The sequence below is a fragment of the Molothrus aeneus genome, chromosome 17 (assembly GCF_037042795.1).
Source record: "Molothrus aeneus isolate 106 chromosome 17, BPBGC_Maene_1.0, whole genome shotgun sequence".
Lineage (NCBI taxonomy): Eukaryota > Metazoa > Chordata > Aves > Passeriformes > Icteridae > Molothrus > Molothrus aeneus.
This window is the reverse complement of record NC_089662.1, coordinates 6703350-6729631: the sequence shown is the minus strand read 5'-3', so window position 1 is coordinate 6729631 and position 26282 is coordinate 6703350. Positions and strand designations below refer to the sequence as shown.

General features: G+C 46.6%; 1 protein-coding gene across 1 annotated transcript; it reads left to right on the top strand.

The window, feature by feature from the left end:
• Positions 1-26282, top strand: SLC13A3 (solute carrier family 13 member 3). Its single transcript, XM_066561455.1, has 13 exons — positions 1-118; positions 9324-9589; positions 9905-10068; positions 14523-14589; positions 15311-15496; positions 16331-16456; positions 18858-18953; positions 20644-20748; positions 21744-21841; positions 23048-23160; positions 23427-23588; positions 23932-24069; positions 24657-26282. Exons 1-13 carry the CDS (start codon positions 8-10, stop codon positions 24840-24842), a joined length of 1818 nt encoding a protein of 605 aa, XP_066417552.1. The 5' UTR covers positions 1-7; the 3' UTR covers positions 24843-26282.

Sequence of the window (26282 nt, the reverse complement as noted above, 5' to 3'; positions counted from 1 at the left end):
GCGCGGGATGGCGGCGCTGGGGGCGCTGGTAAAGAAGGCGTGGAGCGTGCGGAGGTTCGTGGTGCTGCTGTGCGCGCCGCTGGCGCTGGTGCCCATCCTGCTCAGCCTCCCCCCCAAGGTACCGCCGGGGGACCCCGGGTGGGCACTGCGGGTTTGGGACCCCGCTGCGGGGCGGGGGGCACGGGCACAGACAGAACTGCGGGGCACGGGCACAGACAGAACTGCGGGACACGGGCACAGACAGACTGCGGGACACGGAGCGGGGCCCGGGCACAGACAGACTACGGGGCACGGGCACAGACAGACTGCGGGACACGGAGCGGGGCACGGGCACAGACAGAACTGCGGGACACGGGCACAGACAGAACTGCGGGACACGGAGCGGGGCACGGGCACAGACAGAACTGCGGGACACGGGCACAGACAGAACTGCGGGACAAGGAGCGGGAGAGCACACCGGGGATGCTGCACCGGGAGCTCCGAGTGTGTGGAGCGGCGTTCCACCCTGGGAGGATCGGGGACACAGCCTGGGGGCTCCATGCCACCGCTTGCCTCAGCAGCAGCGGTGTTCGCCTCTCGAGAGCGTCACCCTGCTGCCTGAGCATGGAGCAGAGCCTGCGCTGCACAGCTCCTCACCCTTTTGCAACTTAAAGTGCGAATGGATGGGGCGTCCTGCGGTCATGTCGGGTTTATAGGGGGTAGAAGGGATAGGTAACGTGAATTCTGTTTAATGTCTCTTATATGGACATTGGGAGGAGGGAGGATCGTATCAGCTCGAGCTCAGTGGCAATGATCGGTGCTTCTTGCTGGTACCCAAGCGCCCTGTAACTTTTATCAGTAGTGCCCAAATGGCATCTGGGGAAACTGAGGCAAGACCAGCATCACCCAGGGCGGGGCTTTGCAGAGCTGGGGTAGAAGGTAAGTGCCCGGCGCTGGGAGTTTACCTGGCACCGCTGGCACATCCATGAGCGACGGGAGTGGCGGTGGGACCGGGAGCTGCGGAGCTGCGCTGCAGTTTGTGCCGCGGGGCTGAGAGTGCCCGCCCCGCTGTGGGGGACTCTCGGGGCACTTTGATGCTGTGTCTGAAAAGGCTTTGCGAGTAAGATAAGTGCTGTTTTGTAAAGGTGGAAACTGGTCTCCTCCGAAGGTTTGTGCTTTAGCATGTGATGAACTGCACATAAAGCAATCTGCGGCAAGGCTTTGGGGGCTGGAGGAATTTTTTGCACGGCTCTTGTGCACCAGGAACCTCTGAGCCTTGGGTGGAAGTCCAGAGGGCAGTGAAGACACTGTGGATGTCTTCACTGCCCTGTGGACTTTTTTTGCACCATTGACTTCAGCGTGAGCCAGATTTCACCCTCATGTTCTGACTCAGATCCATTTGAGAATGACTTAAAATAAGTAATGATCAGTATGTAGTAAACATGGAATAGTTTAGGAGCTGTAAGGACACAGAGCTGGCACTTAGTTCTGCCTGTTCAGTGCTTGTCAGGTGAAACCTTCTCCTTTGAGATACAAAACACACTGTTAAATTAAAAAAATAAAATAGATTGACCATTGCTTTATTTAATGACACCATATATTAAAAGAGACATTTCTTTGGATTTAATGTCACTTTTTTCCTCTGTTTTGTATTGTTGGCTGAGTTATGAATAGGACTGTGTTGAATGTCTCCCTCAAGGAATAGGAAACACATTGCACAACAGGTACTAAATTCCCTTGCAGTTTCATAACTGAATAGTTACATTTCTGCATTAATTGTCAATAGCTGAACAAATGACTTCAAGTGTATTTAATAGCATCCTGTTTGGCTTTGGCACTTGTTAAAATTGTGAGATAGGATTAGAGAGGGAGGAGATGCACTGTATGCTAAGTGCAAGCTCATGTCTGTTTTTGTGCAGTGGTTCATAATGAGAAGAAATCACAGATGAACCCAGCACTGTGGGAAGGGCCTTGATCTTGGGGCTCTGTGTGCTGGTTGAAGTGTGTAGTGCTACACAGGCTGTACAAGGATTTGGATGTTCAGGAAAGGGATTTCTGTATGTGTACAGAACTAAAAAATATATCTGTGGTGTAATGGTGCTGCTCGCTCCCACTCAGCTCCCCGAGTGAGCTGGTAGCCCACTCTAGGGTGCAGTCCATGGAGGACCTCATGGGTAGGGTGGTCTGATCAATGCTGTTTTATTGAAGAAAAAATGGTGTTGGGAAAGTGGAAATGTTTGCAGCCGAGCGGGTGGCAAAGCAGGGGTACAGCTGTGGTGATGGAAGGAGACCCTGGCAGAGCTGGCTGCTCTGTTGCTCACCTGTTCTTCATTCTCCATGGATTTTAAAGCATCACAGGTGGTAGCAGTGCCGCTGGCTGGTACCTGTCAAAATCTGGATGCTCACATGAGTGAGTGTTTCAAGCAAGTCCAAATTGCAGCTTCCCCAAGTTCTCCCAGGGTTTGGCGTAGGGGGAACCTGTGGCTGCTAACTCCTGTACACCATTGTATCTGTTCATGTTCAGGGGTCAATGATTCATCCAGGGTTTCAACACTAAACTCTCTCACTTGTTCAACAAGAAAAGAAACTTGCTGTTGCATCAACAGGGGATTAAGTTCTGACGTCTGGAGCTCGCCTGACCCCCTGTCCGCAGCCCGAGCCGCGAGGGGCTGTGGGAGGGGAAGGAGCAGGTTATGCTTTTAACCACACTGTGAGAGCAGCAAGGGGGAGGAACAGGGTCAGCAGGCAGGGGATCAGGGGTGGCAGAGTGTGGAAGTCGCCCTGGCACGTGATGGCAAAGGCTGCGTGCCCTCGCTGCACTGCCGGTCAGGCGTCTGTCTGTCCTGCCACGGGACTGCAGCCCAGCCTGGCCTCTCCTGGGCAGCCAGCTCGTGAGAGCTGCTGCAGGTGGCCAGCAAGAACTCAACTGGCTGGGCTGTGCTGGAGTCACTGGGAGCCTGTCCCAGGCAGGGCATCCAGGGACAGCAGGCTGGGGCAGGAGGAGTGCTGGTGATGTGCAGCCACTGGAACAGCCGGGATGCTGCCGAGTGCTCGTGCATCTGGAACACGGGGGTGTTGGACAAGCTGGAGAGAGAGCCCTGTGCTCCTGCTGGGATGTTGGAATGCTGCCTGGCACGGTGCAACAGAAACTGGTAGGAGAGGAGAAGCCGTGAGGCTCAGCCTCTGCTGGTCTCAGGATGAGCCTTCCCTTGTGAGAATGTGTCTTACAGGCACCTCTGCAGTAATTTCCTCTCTGTTGATGTTAAAAATCTGTTCTCACATCATGTCACCATTTACTCCCTGCTGGGATGCTCTGCAATTTTAATCACCCAAAGGATTTCTACCATAAAAAGCCACCTCAGCTTTCGTTTCATGGGCAACATTTCACTTGGACCTGGAGACCAAGAACTCATGACTTCAAGTGATAGAACACAACAGGCTGTGGCTCCTTGGGTTAGTATGTCCTTTCTGAGTGATGCCCTAGGATGTGGGTGCAGTGGGTTTTCCCTACACTTAAGTAAAATCCCCCTGGAAACACAAAAGAGAAAAATCATCCATCAGGTCTGCTCTTGCTCACTGGTGATGGACTCCAGTGTTCACATCTTCAAGCTGTGATTAGAGCTCTTGCCAGCTGTCACTCTGCAGTGGTTTTTCTCCAGATCCTTATGTGAGTCCCTGCACAGAGGGATGGTGACAGGGCTGCCACTGCTGCTGTTAATTGCCCTTGTTTTAATGGGCAATTAAAATTGATGGCCTCTGTAGGTGGTGGGTGTGTAGAGGGAGGCTGGTGTAAATGGTTTTGTCTGCAGCCTCCTTTCTGCTAAATAGAGGAATGAAATTTCTGCTTTGTGGGTGCATTGCTGAGACCTCAGGGTGTGCTCCCCAAGCTGTGTCTGGAACAGTGCTTTGTGCCCACCACATCAGGCAGCAGAAGGAAATGCCCTGTGTGGAGCCAGTTCTCTGCACAGGGGTCTGCGTGTCACCTCTTGCTCTGGTTGCTGCTGAAATGGCTGAATATTTGTCCCGTGAGTGGGAGTGCCTGTGACCCCCCTGCTTGGAGGGCTGTGAATGATTGCAAAGAGCTGGGGCAGGGCAGGAGGGGCTGGAGGAACTGTTCTGCTGGAAGGGGCATGGGGGCACTTTTAATGAGCTGTGCAAAGAGCTTGTTCCAACAGCTTCTAATGAACTCAATGTCTACAGCCTCTTGGCTTGGTAACAGCTGAGGCAGCCAAATCTGCTAAAAGGAGCTCTGAGCAGGCAAATAGGGCCCAGTGCCTTCAGAAAACAGACTTGACTTCCTCGGTGGCCATGGAACAATTTAAAATTAGCTTGGATGATGGTGATGGGTCCTCCTGGTTAGTACCAGGAGACTTTAAGATCTTCCAGAAGAAAAATGACACTGCTTGCCCTGGAGAGCAAAGAGCATGAAGGGTGTCTTTGTGGGCAGAGGGGGATGCAAATGCAGACAAAGGGGATGGGAGTGGCTGTCCTGCATGCTGGATCCTGTCAGGAGAGCAGAGCAGGAGCATGGACAGGCAGGGAACAGGCTAGAGAGCAGCCTGGCAGGAGAAAGAAGTGATTGTAGCCTGGTTTTACATTTCTTATACAAAGTACATCCCTGCAGTGTTTGTGTGTGGTGATTTGGGAAGGCCAGTTCCACAGAACTAGAAGCAATGGTCAGTTAAAAGATGAGAGCAAGAACTTCAGTGAGGAAAGAGGGGGATAACTGAAGGTACAGTGACTGCATTTTACCACATTCTCTGTGAGCTTCAGTCACAGAGAGAGGGCCAGCCTGGCAAAGAGCAAGCTGGCACTGGGAGGGTGTGATAGCAGCAATTCTTGGGTTGGGGGAAAGGGAAATCTTTATTGATAGCAGTTAGTATTAATTGGAAAACACAACTGCATATAAAACATGTCTGCCTGATTCTTGCCTGTGTCTGCAATGGTTGACTCTATGATTGTAAAGGTCTTTTCTAAACTACTTGTTTCTGTGGTTCTATGAAAAGAGAAATGGAAGAAATCCCTGGGCAGGGTGTTGAGGGTGATGAACACAAATGTTGTAATCTGTTGCCAGATGGACAGTGCAGAAAAAGCCACATTCAGTGCAGCATTTTTGTTCTATACTGAGCAAAATTCTGATAGTGCAATCCTACAGTCTAAGAAATTGACTGATAATAAATATTTTTACTGTGACAGTAATTAAATGGACATTTAAAATTTCATACATCTAACCCTGGCTACTTTAAAATCTATAAGTTCAGATAACTTCCATACAATAACTTTTCAAGAGCCTGAAGAGTTTGTTGTGTACCAGTAAAGTGGGTGTGTTTCTACAAGCCCCAGTACAGATGGAGATCACCAGGGATGCTGAGCACATGCCAGGCTGATCTGTAGCCTCCCTTGGGAAGTATTAAAAAAAAAAAAGAAGATGGGAGATCATAATATGTAATTAGCTCAACACAGCCACAGGACTGGCTACCCACAGCCAAGTGATAAATGTGGTATTTGTGTGCATGGGATGTGTGAAAGTTGACAAGAGCAGTGAAGAGTCTTCCAGGCTGCTCTTTGTTGAGTTGGTGACTTTTTGCCACACACTCAATTTGCCCACTTTATCTGAGCTTCAGCTGTCTCGTTTTAAAACAGAGGTGGATTTTTTTTGGCAACTACAAAATACCTCAAGGAGTTCAAATAAAAGTGTTTAGTAAGCCTTATGTCATTTTAGCAGAGGAAAATAGATTCCCTGAAGCTCTTGCAGCTTTGTTGCCCTGTGTTACTGGCCCCTTTCTAGCCACTCTGCAAATAGCCAGCAGGAGCAAAAGGACTGCACTGGCAGGGAGGCTGGTAAACAGGGCTTGGGCTGAGTCCAGATTACATAATGCTTGCAGGAGCTGGGTTAGTAGAAATCAGATTCCCAGATCCATCCTGCTGGAGAACAGGCAGTGGGCACAGTGGGGCTGGTAGCACAGTCACAGCTGTGCCATGACAACACTCAGTGCTTGTTTTCTGCTCCAGGCAGTTCTGGATATCACAGGTAGGATGTTTCTTGGTGATAGCAGAGGGATAAAAGGGCTCGAAAAGTTCCAGTTCAGCCAAAATCTCTCTTGGTGTTGGTATCAAGGTCCCGGAGGAGCCCTGTCTGCCACTCTTTTACCTGGTTAGAGGGTGGTGGGGAGCCTGTGTGGCTGATGGGGCTGTGATGACCATGCAGCATTCAGGGGTTGATGGAGAAAACCCAGAATTTGGCAGTGCCGAGGCAGGGCTGCTTTGAGCACTGAGTCTGCTGGGTGGGGAAGCTGTGGGCAGTGGGTCTGATGGGGAACAAGGTCCAGCTGAAGGTCCTGGTGTCCCTTTCAGGCTGTCCCTGTGTCCCAGTGCTGTGTCTGGGTGAGCCCGCTCGCCTCACCTGACCCACATTCCCTGCCAGAGGCTCCTTTCCCTGGGGCGCCTCATCTGCCCTTCCCAGAGACTACAGGAGACAACCTCGTGCCTTGGCTTCCTCTGCCACAGCTCAGCAGGTCCCCCAGCATGGAAAATCCCCAGTGCCTGAGTGTAGCAAAGACAGCATCTCTATCTGGGGGGGCAGAGGTCGATCCCAAGGCTCTTGAGCAACAGGAAGAAGAGCTGCTGCAGTCCAGAGCCACAAGTGCTTTCCTGGAAATCATTAAGTGGCTATAAAATTAACCTGATCACAAGATCCATTTTAAAGTTCATATGTGCCACCATGAACTTTGATAGAATTCTGTTGAAAAATGTAAATACAAAGCTGCAGGGAGATACAAGAAGTAGTAGGAGTCCTGACAAGGATGCAGCCAAGGGATGGAAGGACAAAGATGTGGAGGTGATGGTGCCACACAGAGCAACGAGTTCAGCCCAGCCTGTCCAGGGGCACCCTTGGCCAAATCCCCAAAGGACCATTCTCCTGACATTTGTTAGCATTAATTGCTTGTGTGCTAACCAAACATACCAAACACTGGGGACATCAATTAATGAACATTTGCAAAATATCTTGAAATCAAAAAGCTTTCAATTTCATATAGACTTTGGTTCAATTTTATTGATGATTTTTTTTTTTATTCTGGGGAATATTTGGTTGAAATTGAAGTTATTGTGGATTGGTCTTGTTCCTTTTTTGTTCAATGGTGGTCCCATCTCAAAAACAATATAGCTGCAATATGTCCTCTTTTTGGGTAGAATAAATTGGATAAACAGCACTACTGCTTTCTTCAAGTGGTTTCCTGTTGATCCATATAGGTTTCAAAAATTCAGGGAAGCCTCTCACACAGCAGTTCTTTCTGCCCTGTTTCATTTTTACCCCTTGGCTTTTGATCTTGCAGTGAAGAGGAGTTATTAGATTGATGCTGTGTCTCATTGCAGTGTTTTCCAGAACATTTTCCATACACTGGAGAATAAATATCCATTACTTATAATTAGTTTTCTAAATTGTGCATCATCTATTTTGTAAAGTCAATTAAAGCCTTCACTGATATGCTCTTGTGTCATTGTTAAATATTTTCAGTTGCTCTACTCCAGTAAGAGCTAAAGTGTCTTTATTTTGAAGTTGACTTTGGTGCAACTTTCCTTGTGGGAAACTGAAGAATATTTTGCCAGTGAGAGAAAAAAATTATCCATATGGCCTTTGGAAATCAAATGGAAGAGAGCTTAATGAGAGCAAAGCTATTTATTTGGCATTTAAAAAGAACCATAGTAAAGAGGAATTATCAGTTGGCACAGGAATTGAATCACTAAACTGGTGGCAAACACTTGAAACCATGATTCTTTATTTTTGTAAAGTTTAGCACTGCCAGGTTTGCTGCTCTGGTCCTGCTGGTTTGGGGGAAATGAAGCACAGGGAGCTCATGAGAGCTGCCAGGGCTGGGCTGAGTCTGAGGGTTTTGCTTCACACACACTCATATGTCATTTTACTGGCATCCAAAATTAGGTCTGAAAGTCATCTTTAAATCCAGATCCTAGGCACTTCATATGAGGCACTGACACTGCTACAATTAACGTATGAAAAAAAAATCAGTTACACTCAGTTCTGCTGTGCTCGTGTTTCCACGTGCACTGAAGTGCTGGGGCCTTGCTAGTAGCACCCCTTGCCAATGCAAAGCCTGGGTGCTAAAACAAAATGAGGAAATCTGTCATTTTGTCCACCTTTCAAACCTTCACTTGCAGATGCAGTGAACATGAATCCATGTTGGTTTTGACCTCCTTCAGCCGAGGCCTGCAGCAAATTGTTTGTAGGTGAACAGGCAGGTGGTGGCTATGCTGTACCTGCTCTGCTGCCTGGCTGAACCCTCAAATGATGGGGCTGAGGCCACATTATGCCCAAAATGGAGCTCCCACAGTCCCCAGCCTTGGCAGGGAGCAGAGCCTTCGTCTCCCCCTCAGAAGCCCAGGGGAGGAAGGTCTGAGCAGAGGCACAGAGATGCCTTTGAGTAGCAATTCAACCTGCACAACAAGCTGGAAAAGTGATAAAATAAATAGTTCTGTGCCTTCCAAGTGATGCTCAGCAGTTATTTATAGTGCAGTGGGCACTCTGCCTGTGCTTGCTGACAATGTCCCTGTTCAGCCCTGCTGTGACCCAGCTCAGCTCTGCCCTGGGCTCTCCCGTCCTGGGCTCGGGGCCGCTCTCCCGACTTCCTCCCATTGCTCATTGTTTTGGCTGTGGTGACAAATGGCTTTGGTCTAGTTTGTGCCTCCTGGGTGGATGGGTGAATTCACACTGTGGCCTGGGGACCCTGGGTTCCTGCCAGCCTTGGCCAAGGCCGGGGTGATGCTGAGCGATGCAGCCCACAGGAAGTGCTGTGACACCAGGGTGCTTGATTTACTGATTTCCGTAGGGACTGGGATCCCTTCCCATGGAATGGGCTCTCATAAATCTCTTGGGAGACTCTGATCCAAGAAAAGAAACCTTTCTGAGTGCTGCCTATTGCAAATGTGGGGGGCATACCTCTCCCGAGGCTGTTTTTGCATAGCTGTGCAGAGCACGGTCTGCGGAACTTGTAGGGAAAGCACAAACATTAAATGGGTCAGACACCTGAGCATGTCAGCAGCAATGCCAGCCCTAATTCAGTATTGTGGGGCAGATTCCTTGGTTGATGCCTGCAAGCATGTGGGAAGATCAGGCAGTCAAGGAGGATTTTGGTTTTGCTGTGGTCTCAGATCAGTCCTGAACTCCTTACACAATGTAGGAGGGTGGATGTTGCACTTGATGGAAATGATTTGGGAGCAGTACTGTATCCTTAAGGGAGTAACTGGAACATTTTGCTTCTCTAAGCGTCTCCAAGTGCCAAGATGTCTCTGTAATGCCACATCTCACTTTTCCTCTCCTCCTTTTGCAGGAAGGAAGATGCCTCTATGTGATCCTGCTGATGGCCCTGTACTGGTGCACCGAGGCCCTGCCCTTGGCTGTGACAGCTCTGCTGCCCATCGTCCTCTTTCCCTTCCTGGGGATCCTCCCATCTAACAAAGTTTGCCCACAATACTTTTTAGACACCAATTTCCTGTTCCTCAGTGGTTTAATCATGGCCTCGGCCATTGAGGAGTGGAATTTACACCGCAGGATTGCCCTCCGGGTGCTCATGTTGGTGGGAGTCCAGCCAGCCAGGTGACTATGGGGGTTCTCCCTGGGGGCTGTGAGCTGCAGGGGCTTGGGAAGAGGCTCTGCTGTGCTGCTCCAATAGTAGGGGCTGCCCACACCCCCTTTCCTCCATTTGTTCAGCTGTTTGCCCCTGGGGCAGTGCAGCACAGGGAGAATCATTTGGGTCAGTCCCATACTTGTGCTCCATCCAGTTTCAGGAGAGTCATAGAAATCCTTTTTTGTATTGGTTTTGTTATCTCTGCACATGAGCTTTTCCTCCCAATGTGTCAGAGAACTTGCCAAACTGAAGAAATTCAGCTTTTCCTTTTTTCTCTCTTTCAGACTAATCTTAGGGATGATGTTGACAACGTCTTTCCTGTCCATGTGGTTAAGTAATACTGCCTCCACTGCTATGATGCTTCCAATTGCAAATGCAATTTTAAAAAGCCTCTTTGGGGAGAAAGACACATCTAAGGATATGAACAGGGAAAATGAAGAAAACCAAGGTAACTGAGACAGGGCAGTAGTATAAGCCAGCTGAGGTCTGCCCTGCTGCCCTCAAATCTGCCCCATTTTATTGACTTTACTGGCACAAATACCATGTTCATTAGCTTGCAGCTCAATCTCAGGGCTGGTCCCCCTTTACTGCACACTTTATTCCCATGGTGGAAGAATATTGGCAGAAACCTCCCTTTTATCTGCCCTTTTCTCATGTCATGCAGGAGGCAATGCTTATGAGTGGCCTGGAAAACCAAAAAGAGGTGATGCCCAGCCAACCTGCTCCATAAAGCTGCTGCTGGCACAGGTTAAAGTCCAGCTCTGTGGCACAGTGGTGGTGGGATTTGTAGGGATGCTGTGGGGATAGCTGGAGCCAGGGAGGGCTGTAGATAGGGCAGGTGATGAGTGGGGTCCCTCCCTGTGGCACACAGAGCTGTTGTGCACTTGGGACCTGTGTGTTCTCTTGTTTTCCTGTTTGTTCAGCCATGGAACTGGAGCCTGAGCTGGAGGAGAAAGCAGGGGACTCAAGGGAAGGCTGGCAGGTTAAATATCTGTCTCTAAAGTGCTTTGTGATTTTTTCCATCTCCATGTTGCTGTGTGGTGTTGTTCCTGAGCAGGCTGAGGATAGGTCAGGGGTATGTGGCCAGGTAAGACCATTCTCCAGCCCTCTCTTCACAAGGCAATCACCAGAACTTTGGGCTTCTGGCAGACAGTGATGAGAAACAGCAATCCAGAAATGACATCCTGACATCCCCTTTGCAGCTATTGCTGATAGCTGGAGCAGTACTCACAGCTTCTTCTTCTGCTTCTTCTTGCACTAATTAGTAATTCATCTGCCTCTGTGATTTATAAGCAATGGCTTCTTAGTTCCTGCTGAGTCCTAAGGCAGATAAAGGAGTCCCCAGGAGAAGGCTCAAACATGTGCACATCTAATAAAGATATAGTTAATCATTCATCATTGATGTTTAGCAATTATGAGATATTTGCACTCCAGGTTGCTTTACCATGTTTGCTTTATGAATTTTTGACTATTCACATCTATTAAAATCAACCTCACTGATTTCCTTGCTATAATTTCCTGTTCTGTGTCTTGTCAGTCTGCTTTTAACCTTTTTGTCCCCAGCCTCTGAAATTGACTGTGTAGTTGTGGCTGTAAGTACAGAAGAGTTTGGGAACACATAAAAGGAAGATTCCCCACCTTGTCCTAGACACTGTTAAGCACAGAATTAACATCCTTGACTCACACTTGCAGTGGTAAGAGAAACCAGAAAAGGCAAAGGAGGGGCATGCAGGTAGAAGAATGAATAAAGTGATGCTTTGCAAATATAATTTGATGGTGTGATTATGTTTGGGGTTTTTGTGGGTTTTTTTGAGATAAAGGCTTTCAAAAGTTTATTTATTATATGAACAAAGGAGGAACCACCTGTAAAATGTACATTTCATGCATAAAAATCTGCATTTTTATGTAGACTTTTTATTTGAACTTTAGTGTCCCAAGGCAGACTCATCCTTTTCTGTAATCTTCCTAAATGGATGAGCAAAGCTGAGTTCCTTGAAAAAGTGATGAATCTCGCATTACACTTAGGAGTGGAGATGTGCAGATGAGAAAAAGATATACTCATTTCATAGGTTATTAAATGTTTATGATCTATCTGAATTGTGATCTGTGCTTCAAAAAAGATTCATTTGTGAAAGGAGCTGTATGTGCAAGAAAACTTGTACAATGGCATGTGATAAGATCAGTTTGCCAATTGACTTGGTTTCATAACACTGTGGTAGAGTCCATGAGGCAAAAATAACAATTTAAAATATAATAAAGAATATGTGACATTTCAAAGCATTTGACTCACAGCAAAAAATTCAACAAGTGTATGAAACCAGTTTTGTGTAGGACTTTGCTTGCACACATGAAGCCTGAATTTAAGTGGTCTCTGATCAGCTGGTGACAGTTTTTCCTGATGAGAGAATATCAAGATTTTGGTCACTTATGTCCATGCTCAACCATGTGGGCAGCATGTTACAGATCAGCAAATATTTATTTTCTTGTGTCATTGACAGCTAAAACTGAGTGTAATGATTTGTTCATTTTCACACGCTTGGCTTCTGATGCAGGAGAGCAGGCAGTGAGGTTGGGTGGCTGAAGTCTCAGCTGGTTTTGATGGATCAAAGCAAGGTTATAAATTTAACACCAACAGACATTTTTCAGCATCTAGAACTTTCCTTTTGGAGGTGAGCCCTGCAGTTCTGTCTGACATCTCCAGCAACAGGTGTGTGACAAGCTGGAAGTTGCTGTGCCAGTGACCCTGACCTCTCTCTGCTTCTGCCCACTAACCAACCCCTCATTGGCAATATTTTATTTCTCTGAGCACCTTAAATATCTCCAGGCAAAAATCACAAGAAAGTATTTCAAGTATTTTATTCCTTCATAGAGAATATTCTGCAAATTCAAGATAAACTGCATTCAGTGCTTGAGGTGTAACTGAGTCACAGACCTGGGAATTATGTCTCTAAAGGTGTAGGTGGGAAATGTGTATTTTTGGACAGTGCTGCCTGGTTTGACTGCCTAATCCCAGGCAGTGCTGGCAGGGTATGGCCACAGCAGTGCTGCCTGCATCCCTCAGTCAGTGGAAATAGTCCTTTTCAGGTCTTTTCAACCTTTTAGAAACAGTAAAAAATGTCATTAAGCAAAAATTATCTAGGAAAAGCATTTCTGCCTCTAAGGTATGTGAGGTATTTTGGTGAAATGGCCACAGAATCCTCATAGTGCTCTGTGAGAGGTGTGCACAGCTGGGTCCAAACTCTGTTACCTTTGGCCTTTTCTGACTTATGGACCTGTAATAATTTTCAATTCATTTTTTATAAATTTCATAGGAAAATCTCTACAGTATGCCTGGCTTTCCCTTGCATGGTTACCTTTGCAATTCTTCCTTGAAAAATAACTCACAGATGGTCCTGCTCAGATGGGCTGGTAGTCTGAGCTTAGCAGGGGAATAAAATTTAAAAATGTTGAAGTAGAATGAAATGTTTTTGCAGAGCCAGGACTGGGCTTCAGTGGGACAGAAGTGTAAGAGCCTTTGGGCTAAATCCATTGAGGGACCAACAGTCAACCATGGGTTAATGTTCATCCTTCTAATTACATCCCTTCATCATGGCAAGGTTGGGATGAAAGCTCAGCATGTGTGTGTCCAAGCCAATTAACTCCAATTCAGTAAATTAGCCATGTGTAGAACATGGCATTGCAAAAGTCCTTGGTTCACTGAGCTGGAACGAGCACGGTGTCTTGGTGCACATGTGAGTGGGTCCAGAGACTTTGACCACTGGCTTCTCTCCATGCTTTTGATATCCAGGTCACACTGGGTGGAAGGGGATTGGGTTTTGGGCTAAGAAGGGTGCAGAGAAATTTGGGGATTGTTTGGGTGGCAGTAGCAGGAATGGGGCTCTCTGTTTGTGGCTGTCTGCAGAGCACAGGGAAGTGCAGGCATACAAACCTCTGGACCCAAAACCCAACAGAGAGGACGAGGAAAGGCAGCAGAGCCAGCAGGGATGGGGAAGGGCCACGTGGGCTGAAGGTGGATAAAACTCACAAGTGCTCCAGTCCTGTGAGGAACGTGGAAAATGAGGCTTGGTAGCACATCTCCCAGCCTCAGGAGGTCAAGCCATAACCACAAATGCCGTGAGCCTTAAAGTCAGGTCTGCTAACACAGAGTGGTTGTGTTGCATTTCTATTTTTTGATTTCTGAGTTCTCCCATCGGTTGGTGTGGTCAAGGGCTGTGCAGCTCCCAGAGTACTGGGACTGGCTGCTCAGCCTGCAGGCTCTGGCATTTGTGGAGAGGATGATGGGCTTGGAATGGTCTTTGCTGTCAGGGTGGCTTTTGGGGGAGCTGGTAAAAAACCTAATCCCCAAATGTGTCTCACTCTTGTCTTGAAAGAAGGAATTGCAGCCTTATGGTGACTGCACTAGATGTCTGCAGGGTGTAAAATTCTCACCCCATGGGAATGAAGCTCAGTGACAGGGAATGCTCTGGCTGTGCCTTGGGGAACCTGCCTTACAGATACAGCAAAGCCCAACAGCGATCCTTCCTAAGAATGATTCAAGTTAATCCTCCCCCAAGAAAACCCACCCCAAACTCATGACTTGGTAAGGGATACCCTCGAAGTCTGGGCTGTGTTAGAAGATCCCAAAGGCCAGCCTGTGGCAAAAGCTGTAAAGGGACCAAGTGCCTGGGTGTTGGAGGAGAAGCTGGGTGCTGTGGTGGGGCTGGAGCAGTGGCAGAAGGAGGAGGGCTCCTTCATCCCTGCCAGGTGTGATCTCCTGACCCCATCCCCATGGTGTGAGCTCACCCTTCATTTGCACAGCCCCTCCTCTAAAATGGTAGCTGTTTCCTCTGTCCCTCTGTTTGGTTCAAGGAGAATTTTCTAGATGCTTTGAACTGTTTTAAAGTCCTCATCTTTCTTTTTCAGCATCTTTACAGCAGAATAAACTTTACACTGTACCAACTGAGATGCAGTTTCTGGCAAGTACTGAGGAGTAAGTTAACTATAAAGTTTGTATTAGAGAGTTGAGAGAGAATTATCCCCTGAGCTAGACCAAGTGTTAGGAATTCGAAATTCAATCATTGCAATGTTTTGATCATACTGAACATCCTGATCACTGATGATAAAAACCCTCCTCTGTGTGTCCAGCATCCCTCTGCATGTCCAAATCATTACAGAGGTTTTTTTCAGCCACTCTGAAATCATAGCCAGAGATGTCTCCTGCTGGGGATTTGTGCCTTGGTTTTCTCAGGAGCATCAAATGTGTGAAGCCAATGAGTTAAAACCCCCAGGAGTTGCACACTGGTGATGGTCCTGCTTTGATGACAAGGATGGGGAGGAAACATCTTTTCAGGAACACAGGAACAGATATTTCTTCCCTCAAATCTATCAAATTTTAGTTCTTTTTCCTTTTGGCAGTCCTGTGGACTTTGTGCTCAGTGTCACAAGCTGCTGAGGGGCTGGGCAAGGCACAGGCACCCTCAATCCTATGGATGGGTCTGGGGGTGCTCTGTCCTCTGCAGGGCTGACAGTCCCATGTGGCACTTCACCAAGCAGACCCCTCTGCAGCACTGAGTGCTAAGGTGTCCTTGAGCACCACACTGGTAGCTTGCATTTCTAAAAACTGGGAATTTTCCTTCTGTCAAGGCTCTGAAGTGGTTGCACTGTATTTAAACCAGGGCTTTCACCGGATTCTCTTTTGGACTGTTTTAAAGCAAAGATCTGGCGGAGGAGAAGGAGCTTTCCAGTGATGCTCTCTCAGACTTAAAGAAGGAGGAGGAATACAAAACAAACATCTGGAAAGGTTTCCTCATCTCAATCCCATATGCAGCCAGCATTGGAGGTACAGCAACGCTGACAGGAACTGCACCAAACCTCATCCTTCTGGGACAGCTGAAGAGGTATGGGAGGCTGTCCTGGGGTCCTTGTGAATCCTGCAGGACACAGACATGTTCTCCACCCCTGCAGGAAATTCCTTTCTGTGCTGAGTGCTGGCTTGGAAAACCCATGCCCTTCCAGAGTGTTTGGGGAATGAAAGCAGGGAGTGCACCAGCCTTAGATTTAATAATCAGGTTTCCAGCCTAGCCAGGCAGGCTGTCAGCCAAACTGGAGCATGTGTGCTTCACCTCACTGATGCTTTTAATCCCATTGAATTTAATGGGACTTGACTCCACACCTACAATTAACCTGGTAACTGTTTTATGCAGTGCTTTGTGAGCAATTATAGCTACTGCTGTATGGGAGAAAGAAAAATAATGAACACACTACTTCTTAGTCATAAAATATTCCTCCTATGTGCATAGGAGCAGAGATTTGTGCCAGCCCAGGTGCCCACAGGTATTTCTTACTTTTGCTGACCTCTACAAGGAGTACATACAGCCTGTCCTGGGCACTGCAGCATCCCTGCCAGGTTCATGTCCAGACTCTCCAGCAGTTCCTGTAGCAGATTTAATCCTGGGTGTTCAGGAGGATCTTTGCATGAAGGCATTGTCCAGCTGGAGGGAGATTTCCAGGGCTCTCACAGCTGGGCTGGGTGAGATGGGGGGGGCAGGGTGTCCTGGGAGCTGTCCCAACACAACACTCCTCACATTTCCTTATGTCCAGATAACTCACAGGGAAATGCACAGGGGCAGGTTTGTGGGATATTGCACTGCTGGTTTCAGATGCTTGTTTACCCATGGATGGAAGGGTTGCTTTCCCATCTTGCATTAACTTGATTTTTCCCGTTTGCTTAGTTATTTTCCAGAATGTGATGTGGTGAACTTTGGTTCTTGGTTTATGTTTGCATTTCCTTTAATGCTGATTTTTCTTCTCATGGGATGGCTATGGATCTCCATCTTGTATGGAGGAATTAACCTGAGGTATGTTGATATTCACTATACACATATGTAGTCTGGTTACATTAGCATTATAATATGCTTTCCTCATGCTTCTCATCCTAAATCTACTGATATCACCCAGGATCACCTCCTGGAAAGTGGGGGAATTTACAACTAACTCTAGCAGGCCCATCCCATAACAAGTCATCTATTTTAAAAAGCTGATATAGAATAGGAAGGTTTTAAAGATATCTCATGGTTACATATATTTTATCCAAATTAAATACATGTACAGAGTATGCATATTCATTCAGTTAAATGTACAATTTTTAAAGGTTGTTTTACTGCCTGACCCTGGCCTATGGAGGGTAAATGGCAGACTTTTAATGACAAAAGGAAAAGCAGGATCTAGCTTTGAACACCATGATAAAATCTTAGTTCCCCATGAAAGAGACAGAGACTCTTCTTGGGGCAAAAACCTGGGTTTGGAACAGGTTACTTCACAACAGGGCTTAATTTTACAACAAGGTGTTAATCTGTAACTGAGAATAACATGTTTTTCCAGTAAATCTTTGCTGGACACATGCAGCCCCTCAGTGTGCACAGCCTTCAGCGATTGCAGCACTGCTCTGCTGCTCATGTGGAGATCTTTTCCCCCCTCCACACTCTCACAAGTGATGGTAACAAAGTCAGAGTCTTGCTTCCTCCAGGGACCATACAGAATTTGTGATATTTAGAAAAGCCTTTTAATTGTTGTTTAGACTTTAAAATGCAAATGTTGGGAGAGAGGAAAAAGAAGAACAGGTGTCCAAATATTTACATTGTCTCAGACATAGGGGAAAAAAAGATCAATGGGAAAGTTTTAATCTAGAAAATGCCAAAGGCTTGTCCTTGACTTGCTGCTGGGGCTTCTCAGGAGGCTCTGGGTGCTGCTGTGTGATGCTTGGCCAGCTCACTGCTGAGAGCTGTGCTGCTCTCACCGTGTGCCAGGGCTTGTGCAGAGCTGAATTCCCGTGTCCCTGGGCATGGCACGTGCCCAGCCCCTCAGGTGGAGAAGAGGCCAAAGCCAGGGAAAGGCAGAGCTGCCGTGGAGCTCAGGGACGTGATGCTCTGTGTTTGCTTTGGCTCATGCCCCAGCTCAGGGCTCAGCTCTATTGGGATAGCTGGGCCGGCACAGATGCCAGAATTCCCCCGTGGTGGAGGGGACGCTGCAAAGCTCCTCAAGTACAGCCAAGGCTCCACAGGAGCCGTGCTTGGGCTGTGGCTGCCTGGGGATGGTGCCTGGATTTCTCTGTGGGCAGGTCCTGGGTGTCTGCAGCAGGGCACGGGCAGGGGGACACTTGGGGTTTGCTTGAGTCCAAAAGGCATTAAAAGGCTGAGGTGATAAAGGAGGACTACCAGAAACTGGGTCCAACAAAGGGAGTTGTAAAGCTGGGAGAGAAATGAGAAAGAAATTCAGTGGGTTTGGAAATATCCTGTTTTAAGAGTGGAGGGCTGTGGGGAATGGAGCTTTTTGAAGTGGGCTGGCTGAGATGAGGCTGCTGTTAATAACACCTCCCAACATCCAAGAAATTATAGGGCCAGGAACTTGAAATGCAGGAGCTTCTGAATGATCAGCCATTCATCTCTATAGAACATCCAGCCACCCTTTGAAACAACAAATTAATTAAGGAAGGGCAAGGGACCATGGGGATGGGCAGATGTGTCTGATACAGAATTTGGGGTTGTAGTTTTAATCAAGGTCACAGTGTTAGAAACCAGGTTCAGTGTCATGGGCTGTGATGGGAGATGAAGTGCAAGATATGAATATATCATTTGTACACACATGCTGCAAAGGAGCAAACTGTGAGCAGTCAGTGCAGCCAGGCAAAGAGGCTTAGCCAGGAGCACATTAACATTCCCGGCCACTTAGAAATTCCTCACATTTTTTGTTGATCCCCAGCAGCATCCTAGGATCACCCAGGAAATTACAAGTGACTTGAAAAATGAAGGGACAGATTAATTTTCTGTGTCACCCTATTCCTAGTCGTTCTGCACAAGTAGGTAACTTGCTTGGAAGGAAGACGAGGAAATCCTGCAATGTTGGGACTTTCATTTGGCAATCACAGCCCATGCTGGAGGAAACAGTTCAGAATATAAATGAGAGGAAACTTCCTCACCTCTGCAGGGACTCCTTTGTATGAATGCAGAGACAAAGGATATATAAAATAAAGCCTCATTACCTTTATCTCAGCAAAGATTTTCATTGTTACTCCTCATAATCTGAAGATAACACAAACTGAGCTGCCACAGATGTGCAGCTCTTTGAACCTTGAAGAGCAGGTGCTGGAGAAGGACACTGAGTCCTGCATTTGCTGCATAGAAAATGCAATATTTCCTATGTGTCACTTAGGTCAGAGGCATGTAAAAATGCATGTAAAAATATAGTTGTGTTTCTTGGCAGGGGCTGGAAAACAAAAAAGTCAAATATAAGAGTGGATGCAGAGGCCCGAGCCAAGGAGGTGATAAAGGAGGACTACCAGAAACTGGGTCCAACAAAGTGAGTTGGAAAGCTGGGATAGAAATGAGAAAGAAATTAAGTGGGTTTGGAAATATCCTGTTTTAAGAGTGGAGGGCTGTGGGGAATGGAGACTTTTAAAGAAAATTATACCTATATTTCTACTGAGTCTGTTTGTAACCTGCTGAACTTTGCTTTTTGCATGCTCCAGCCTCCTCAACTTTGCTAGCATGAATAATTGCAAATAGCAGCTTGCACTCAAATCTTCTGAACAGCAACATTCCTGGTATAGAGGGAATTCATGCTGAGTTGTTTAATTACTCTTGATGATTTTTCTACTCCAGGAACAAACCCAGTTCTGTGTGAGATAGGTGCTAGACAACACAGGCTGGATTTCAAGGGTTTGTGCATACAGGAGGCATTTGCTGAGAAGGCTGATGAATCAAATTATGGATATGAATGATATGGATGGTGGATATACTTTAGGAAATCTTAAAGCTAAGAGAAAGTATACAGAAAGAAGTCAGATCCATGCCATGGAACAAATTATTGCTTCTGAATAATTCCTTCAACTATGCTAGTCAAGTGAGGAAAGTAAAAGCTGGTACAAACTGCAATGATGGGGATTATATTTTGGAGTAAGGCACCAGCTGAAAGAAACATGAGTTTTAGACTTCTGAGAAATGCCAAGAAAAAGGGGGAAGCAGGAAAAGCTGAAATCCAACCTTGCATATGTCCAACCCTCCACTGATATTCTGGGCAGCCAAGACTACTGAAGACTGTTGGAACTGTAGGGTTTTTCCTTAAATGGTCTGTCTTTCCCCATCTGTAAAATAATATTTTCATGCTCAGGGCAGTGCTGTGAATATCCAGTGATGTTTGTGTCATGCTATTGACATTGTAATTATTTCTGTTGTGTGGAACATGGAGTGGTTCTTCAAAGGCAGCTCTCTGTGCCTGTGCTGTAAATGAAAGCAATTGGTTTATTTGTTCCATTCAGTACATTATCGAGCAGCCTGCAAAATGTCTCTGAAAGAATCAAAGTCCCACTTTGAGATCTAGGAGTGGGAAAGTCCATTAAGCTGAGCTCCACCAATTTGATTAGCAGCCCCATAACTAAAAATCAGCTCAAGCAGCCTCTTCCCAAGGGCTTGTGTGCCCTTGCCTGTGCTCACAGGATTTTAAATAGAATTTTGAGGCATCATCTTAAACCTTGGTTAAACCTTAACTCCACTAGATACTTAGTGAATGCTATTGCCTTTTACCCTGCTGCTTGTCATGTGTCTAAGGGACAGTGCTTAGATTTTGACCTTGGAGGAATTTGCTCCTGCTGTCTCATGTATGATTTGAATCTCAGTCATCCTTTTGTATGGCTTGAGCTGCAGTGCCACCGTCCCTGGCTGCTGTCCTGGAGGGACATGGTCAGAGGAGTGACCACGAGGAGCTGCTTGGCCCTTCCACACCCAGAGGGTCAGCCTTGCATCCCACTGCTGGGGCATTCCTGATCTCCATCTTGCCTCTCCTTAATGTTTTCCAATAAGAGACTATTGCTGGCAAACACCAGTATTTGCAAATAGATTTACAGCCTGTCCCAATGTGTCACTGTAGCTGGTTTTAGAAAATCAGCCTCACTTCCCAGCCAAGATGCTGCAGCAGGAGCTGGATACTTGTCCCAGCTTGGATCCACCCCTTTAGCACATCAGCATTTTGACCTCATTTCTTTTCATTTCAGGTTTGCAGAACAGGCAATTTTCTTCTTCTTCTGCATGTTTGCAATCATGCTGTTCTCCAGGGATCCCAAATTCATTCCAGGCTGGGCAAGCTTGTTTGCACCAGGGTAAGACTTTATTTTCCTTCCACTCTGCCATTTTGCAGTAACATTTCCAATTCACTGACATTCCTGAGTTTCTGATTGTGTTGCTTAACACTATTACTCAGATTTCCTGGAATAAATTAACTGAGCATCAAGTAGCAGAGCCAACTTTGCATTTTCTGTCTCCTAGGGTAGGAGGTGCATGAAGCTGGTGGGAAGTTGTGATGTGTCTGTTTGAGGCCATGCCTAGGATTTAAAGTTGGGAATGCTGTTTATAGGTATATTTGCAGTGAAATACTGAGTTCTTTAGGCAATTCACTGGTTTCACCAGTGGTCTAAAGACTGAAAAGAGATGGCAGGAGCTGATTCTGAGTGCCATCATGTCTGTTTGCCAAGTTTGTGTCCCCTGTGACAACCATACCTTGTGAAGTTGAATAGACACAGCAGTTAGGGGATGCTAGAGCTCAGAGGGTGTTGTTATTTCTTAAAATAAGAGATTTTCATAGTTTGGTGGGTTTTTTCAAATAAAATCCTAGTTTGGTAAGTATTTCCTTAATATAGCAAAGTAGTTATGGACCTTTTCCTCATCAGTTAATAACTCCTTAAATCTAACACATGCTTAAGGTTTTTACTGGATGGAGCCTGCCTTTCCCCTGACAGTTTGAGCATTTTGCAAAGAGCTCATGTAAATGAGATGGTTTGGGCTCTGTCTCTCTTCCTCCCTGCAATAGGCTCAGGAAACTTGTCCTTATAACTCTGCAATCAGAAAACCAGAACATCAGTGTGGAGGGGATTAGATCTTGGTTTTTACTTTTGTAGGGCAGCTTTTCTGGGGGGTTCACAACCCATGGTAGAAAATTAGCTCGACAGGGAATTAAAAAAGGAAAGAACTCTGAAAAACAAGCATTGTTCAAACCTGATGGAAACTTGTAATCTTCTTTGGTAAATCCCTGTTCTCATAAACTTTGTAATTCTACAGGCTTGTGCTTCTTACAAGTGTTTCTGCTGCTTTTGGACAGGTTTATCTCAGATGCAGTTACAGGAATCACCATTGTGATTATACTGTTCTTCTTCCCTTCACAAAAACCTTCCTTCAGGTGGTGGTTTGACTTGAAAGGTGAGTAGGAGACCCCTCCAGGCAGGGGCTGTGTGCTTGCCTGTGTCCTGGCAAGGAGCAATGCTGTGCCCCCTTGGAGCTGCAGTGTGGAGCAGGCTGGCTTCAAGGTGCCATTTGATCCTAGGGAGGCTTTTTAAAAAAAATCTGAAGCACCAGCAGAGGCTCAGCAGTCGCTGCCCTGCTGCTGATGGCAGGAATGGCTCCGTTGCTCATGCAGCTGTCAGGACTGATGCCATGGTGGGATGAAGTGACCTGAAATGGGTGTTCATTTACCCATGATGTTCATTTACACAGCAGATCTGATGGTGGAACAGAGGTTTGGTGTCTGACTTCCCAAAGGCTCCTGTCCTTCGAGGGAGCATGGACCTCTGAGAGGGCAGAGCTGGGCTAGCTGTCCATTCTCAGACATAGGTGCTCTTCCTCAGTTTCTGGAATAATTTGAATTCCTAAAGCTCAAACTCTCCAGCAGGTTCTGAAGTCTTGGGTCAGTCCTCTTGAGGAGCAATGAAATACAAATTTCAATTCATAAACTGCTTGGAATAAGAGATGATCTGAATGGGGAGAAAGAGCTGAAGGCCTTTTGTGGATGATGGAGAATCGCCTGGGATCTGTGGGAACAAAATAGCAGCTGCTCTGAGTTATGCACATTTGTTGTGTTGTCCATACACAGGAAGATGTTTAATCAGGCCTCCTGTGGATAAAATATGTGCCCTTTTTCAACAGAAAATTTCAGTCCCATTAGTGCATCCTTCCATACAACAGAGCTCACTTTATCAAGTATTAAGAAATGGCTTTTAGGGGAGATGAGCTCTCTGCTGTTAAACTCACTGGCTGTTGAATGAAAAATTAATAACATATTTAATTCAAATGGCAGAAAATTTCCTCCTTCTATGGACCCCCATCTGTTGAAGACAATGTTTATGTCTGTTACAGAGAGAAAATTAACCCCATATTAAATATTAAATCAAGAAAACCTCAAAGAAAACTTTATTGCTAGAATGTTTTTTGTTTTATTTTTACATCTGAAACTAAGTTAAATGTTCCTTTAGCTGGCTAACTCAAGACACTCCATGTGTGCATTTGATCAGCAACTCATGGTCAGTGAGCTTCAGCGCTGCTGTCAGACTCGTGCTGTCATTCAGTCAGGCCATGACTGATGCTCCTCTTTGGGTGGGTGTTTGACACAGGCCTCTCCTCTTTGTCCAGCACCGAACACAGAGACCCAGCCCTTGCTGACTTGGAGGAAGGCCCAGGAGACAGTGCCCTGGAACATCATCCTGCTGCTTGGAGGAGGCTTTGCCATGGCCAAGGGCTGTGAGGTGAGGCATCATCCTGCCCAGCAGGGTTGGATCCTAGCAGGGGTCACTTGGTGTTCCCATTGGGCTTTGGAAAGCTTGTATCAATGGAGTCATCACACTCAAAGGACATACTTGTCAGCTCCAAGTGACAACAATACACAGCAGATATCTGCAGCTCCTTGCAAGCTGCTTGCTGTGAGACACCCTGAGGGCAAGTTCTAGGAGAGGACCAGTTCCCCTGCAGGGATGCAGGAGGATGGCTCCTGTTTTTTCTGTCCCTTCTGCAGGAGTCTGGCTTGTCTGTGTGGATAGGAGGCCGTCTGCATCCCCTGGAGGGTGTGCCACCTCCCGTGGCTGTCATCCTCATCACGGTTGTCATCGCCTTGTTCACGGAGTTTGCCAGCAACACTGCCACTATTATCATCTTTCTGCCTGTCTTGGCAGAGCTGGTAAGGTCATCCCATGGCAAGAGCAGCTCCTCCTCTGCCCCCTCTTTGCCCTGCCCCCTGGGTGGGTGGGTTTGTGTTGGGTCTGTGCTGGGACAGGCACTGGGGAATTTTCCTGCTCCTGGGCTTCAGGCTCTTCAAAACCCTTGGGAGCAACAAGTCCTGTAGCATAACGTGGGCACTGAAGGATAATAATCCTTCAGACTTTGTTGTGAGAGATGTGATTATTTATGACAGAGTGTGGGATGGAGCTGTGCACAGCACACTGGCTGTTTGCATCCTTTGGTTCATCTGCTGGCAGCTCAAATCCCCAAGGTCCGATGTCTGTTCCTTTCTGCTTTTCCAGGCCATTCGTCTGAAAGTGAATCCCCTCTATTTAATGATACCAGGAACTATAGGATGCTCCTATGCATTCATGTTGCCAGTCTCAACACCTCCCAACTCAATTGCCTTTTCCTCTGGACATTTGATGGTCAAGGATATGGTAAGTTCCTTTAGATACATAAAACAATGAAAACAATCAGCCTGAGTGTTTAAAGAAGGTTTTTTTTTCTGTATTGTTCGTGCTCAATATGTAGTAAAATGAGAAGACAGAAGTCTGATGCTGTTCTCAAGGGTGTTTGAAGGCACACGATGGAAGGAGCTTGCATGAAGTTGAAATTTGGAGCCACCATGGCTCCAAATGGTGACAAAAGTGGTCTTGAATGTGGTCAACATCCCCCAGCCCCTTGTCCTGTTTCTCTAGTGCCAACAGCTCAACATTCATAGGTTTCTGGATGCAGGAAAATTTCCCCAGCTCAGTGAAACAAAGCTTATGAGTAAAATTAGGCTTAGTCCCAGTTCCTGCTCACATTCCTGAGGCTAAACAGATGTTAGTGTTTTTGATGGATCAAAGCTTGGTAAGCAGCTGCAGAATGGCCTTTGTGGCTTTAAGCTTGCTTAAAATGTTGCTAATATTAACAGCAATTAAACCTTCCATTTTTATAATGTTTGCATTCAAATAGCTTCGTGCTTCACATGCTGTAGATGTCCAGTCTAAACTCAACAGCTGTCTTTGTATTTCTTTTGTAGGCAAGAACTGGGTTGCTCATGAATCTTATGGGAGTTCTGCTTCTTAGCCTGGCTATGAACACATGGGCCAAGAGCATCTTCCAGCTGGGGACCTTCCCTGCATGGGCCAACATCCATGCAGAAAATGCCACCTCACTTTTGACAGCTGTAGAAAATGTCACTTTAAGTGCACTAAATAAAATATGAACAAAGCCACCCCCGGGGAAGGACTCACTCACTTAGGACTGGGGCACTGGAATCGTCAGAGCTTGCACAGGAGGAAAAGCCACGTGGCCGCTCACACTGTGTGGGACCTTCTGGTTTAATTTTATTTCTAGAAATTCTGGTCAGTGTCACAACATCCATTCGTTATTTTCTCTGGAGATCTTTCCCCACCTTTTGCAGGTACAAATCCGACTCTCCCAGAGTCCTTCTGTCACAGGTGGTTGTTAACTGGACAACCTGTAAGCATGGAGCATCTTTGGGTAGATGCCTGTCCCCCCATGAGAGCTGATGAGCCTTGCTGCTCCAGCTTCTGATACCCTACCTCCTTTTGGAAAGCAGCCCTGGCAACAGGGTGGAGGCAACTGGATTATTGATGTGCAACCCAACGTGAGTGAGTGTGTCAGAGTCTGCCCGGGGAGAGGGCGGCGTGGCCAGGGGATTCTGGCAGGGTGTAGGGCTGGGGTCTCGTTGCCATCTCATGAGTAATTCTCTCATGGAGGAGGAAGAGCATTTCCTCAGGTTTGTGTGTGAAGGGGTGACTCAGGAGATGTGTTGGTAGGACTCGGTGCATTGCTCCATGCTTTGGAAACTGGAAGGCCACAGTTTGTTTCCAAACATGTTCAATGTTTTGAAAACCTGAGACAGCGACTGCTGCCTGGTTCTTTGCACTGAGTGCATGGATGGGGGCTTGGGACCAAATTAATTCCTGGCATAACTTTGGACATCAGTGGTGTTTCACTGTTGGTAACTGTGGCCAGTCTTAGGCTGTGAGATTGGCTCACTCACAAATGACCCACAGAGTCACTGGTCAGTGGACAAGTTGCATTGGAATATTATTGACAATTCTTAAAAAATAGATTTGATTCTTAACGTCTTTTTAAATCAGATTGCTTGGGTACTTTCAATGAAAGCATTGCAAATTGACTGTGATTTTAATCACCATTTTATCCAATTATTTTTATTTTCTGTAAGAATATAAAATATTAAACTTAAATCAACAGTCATTGAAATAGATGATTGAATGATAAAGGATCTGATTCTTGTTTTGTGGAAGGTGAGTGACTGGATCCCTGTGCTGGGACCGGTTTCTCTGACAATGTAAACTGGTGGAGCTGACAAGATGAACTGGCCCGGGGTAGGGATCCAGTGCATCCCCCTGCTCCTGTGCTGCTGATAACCCCCAGGGCCAGGTAGGAGGGCTGGCAGGGAGGTGTTCACCAGCTGCTGCTGCAGGGGTTACCCTATGAGGGTCCCCTTGGGGTGATGTGGCAGGTGGGAACTCGAGGGGGATGAACTGAAATCGCCAAAACCAATTGAATGTGGAACTTTGATCAATCAAGTTTAAAAAAAAAAATCCTCAATGTTCAAACAAAATCCTTAATGATTGTGGAAAACTTAAAATAAAGCACATTGGTTAGCACA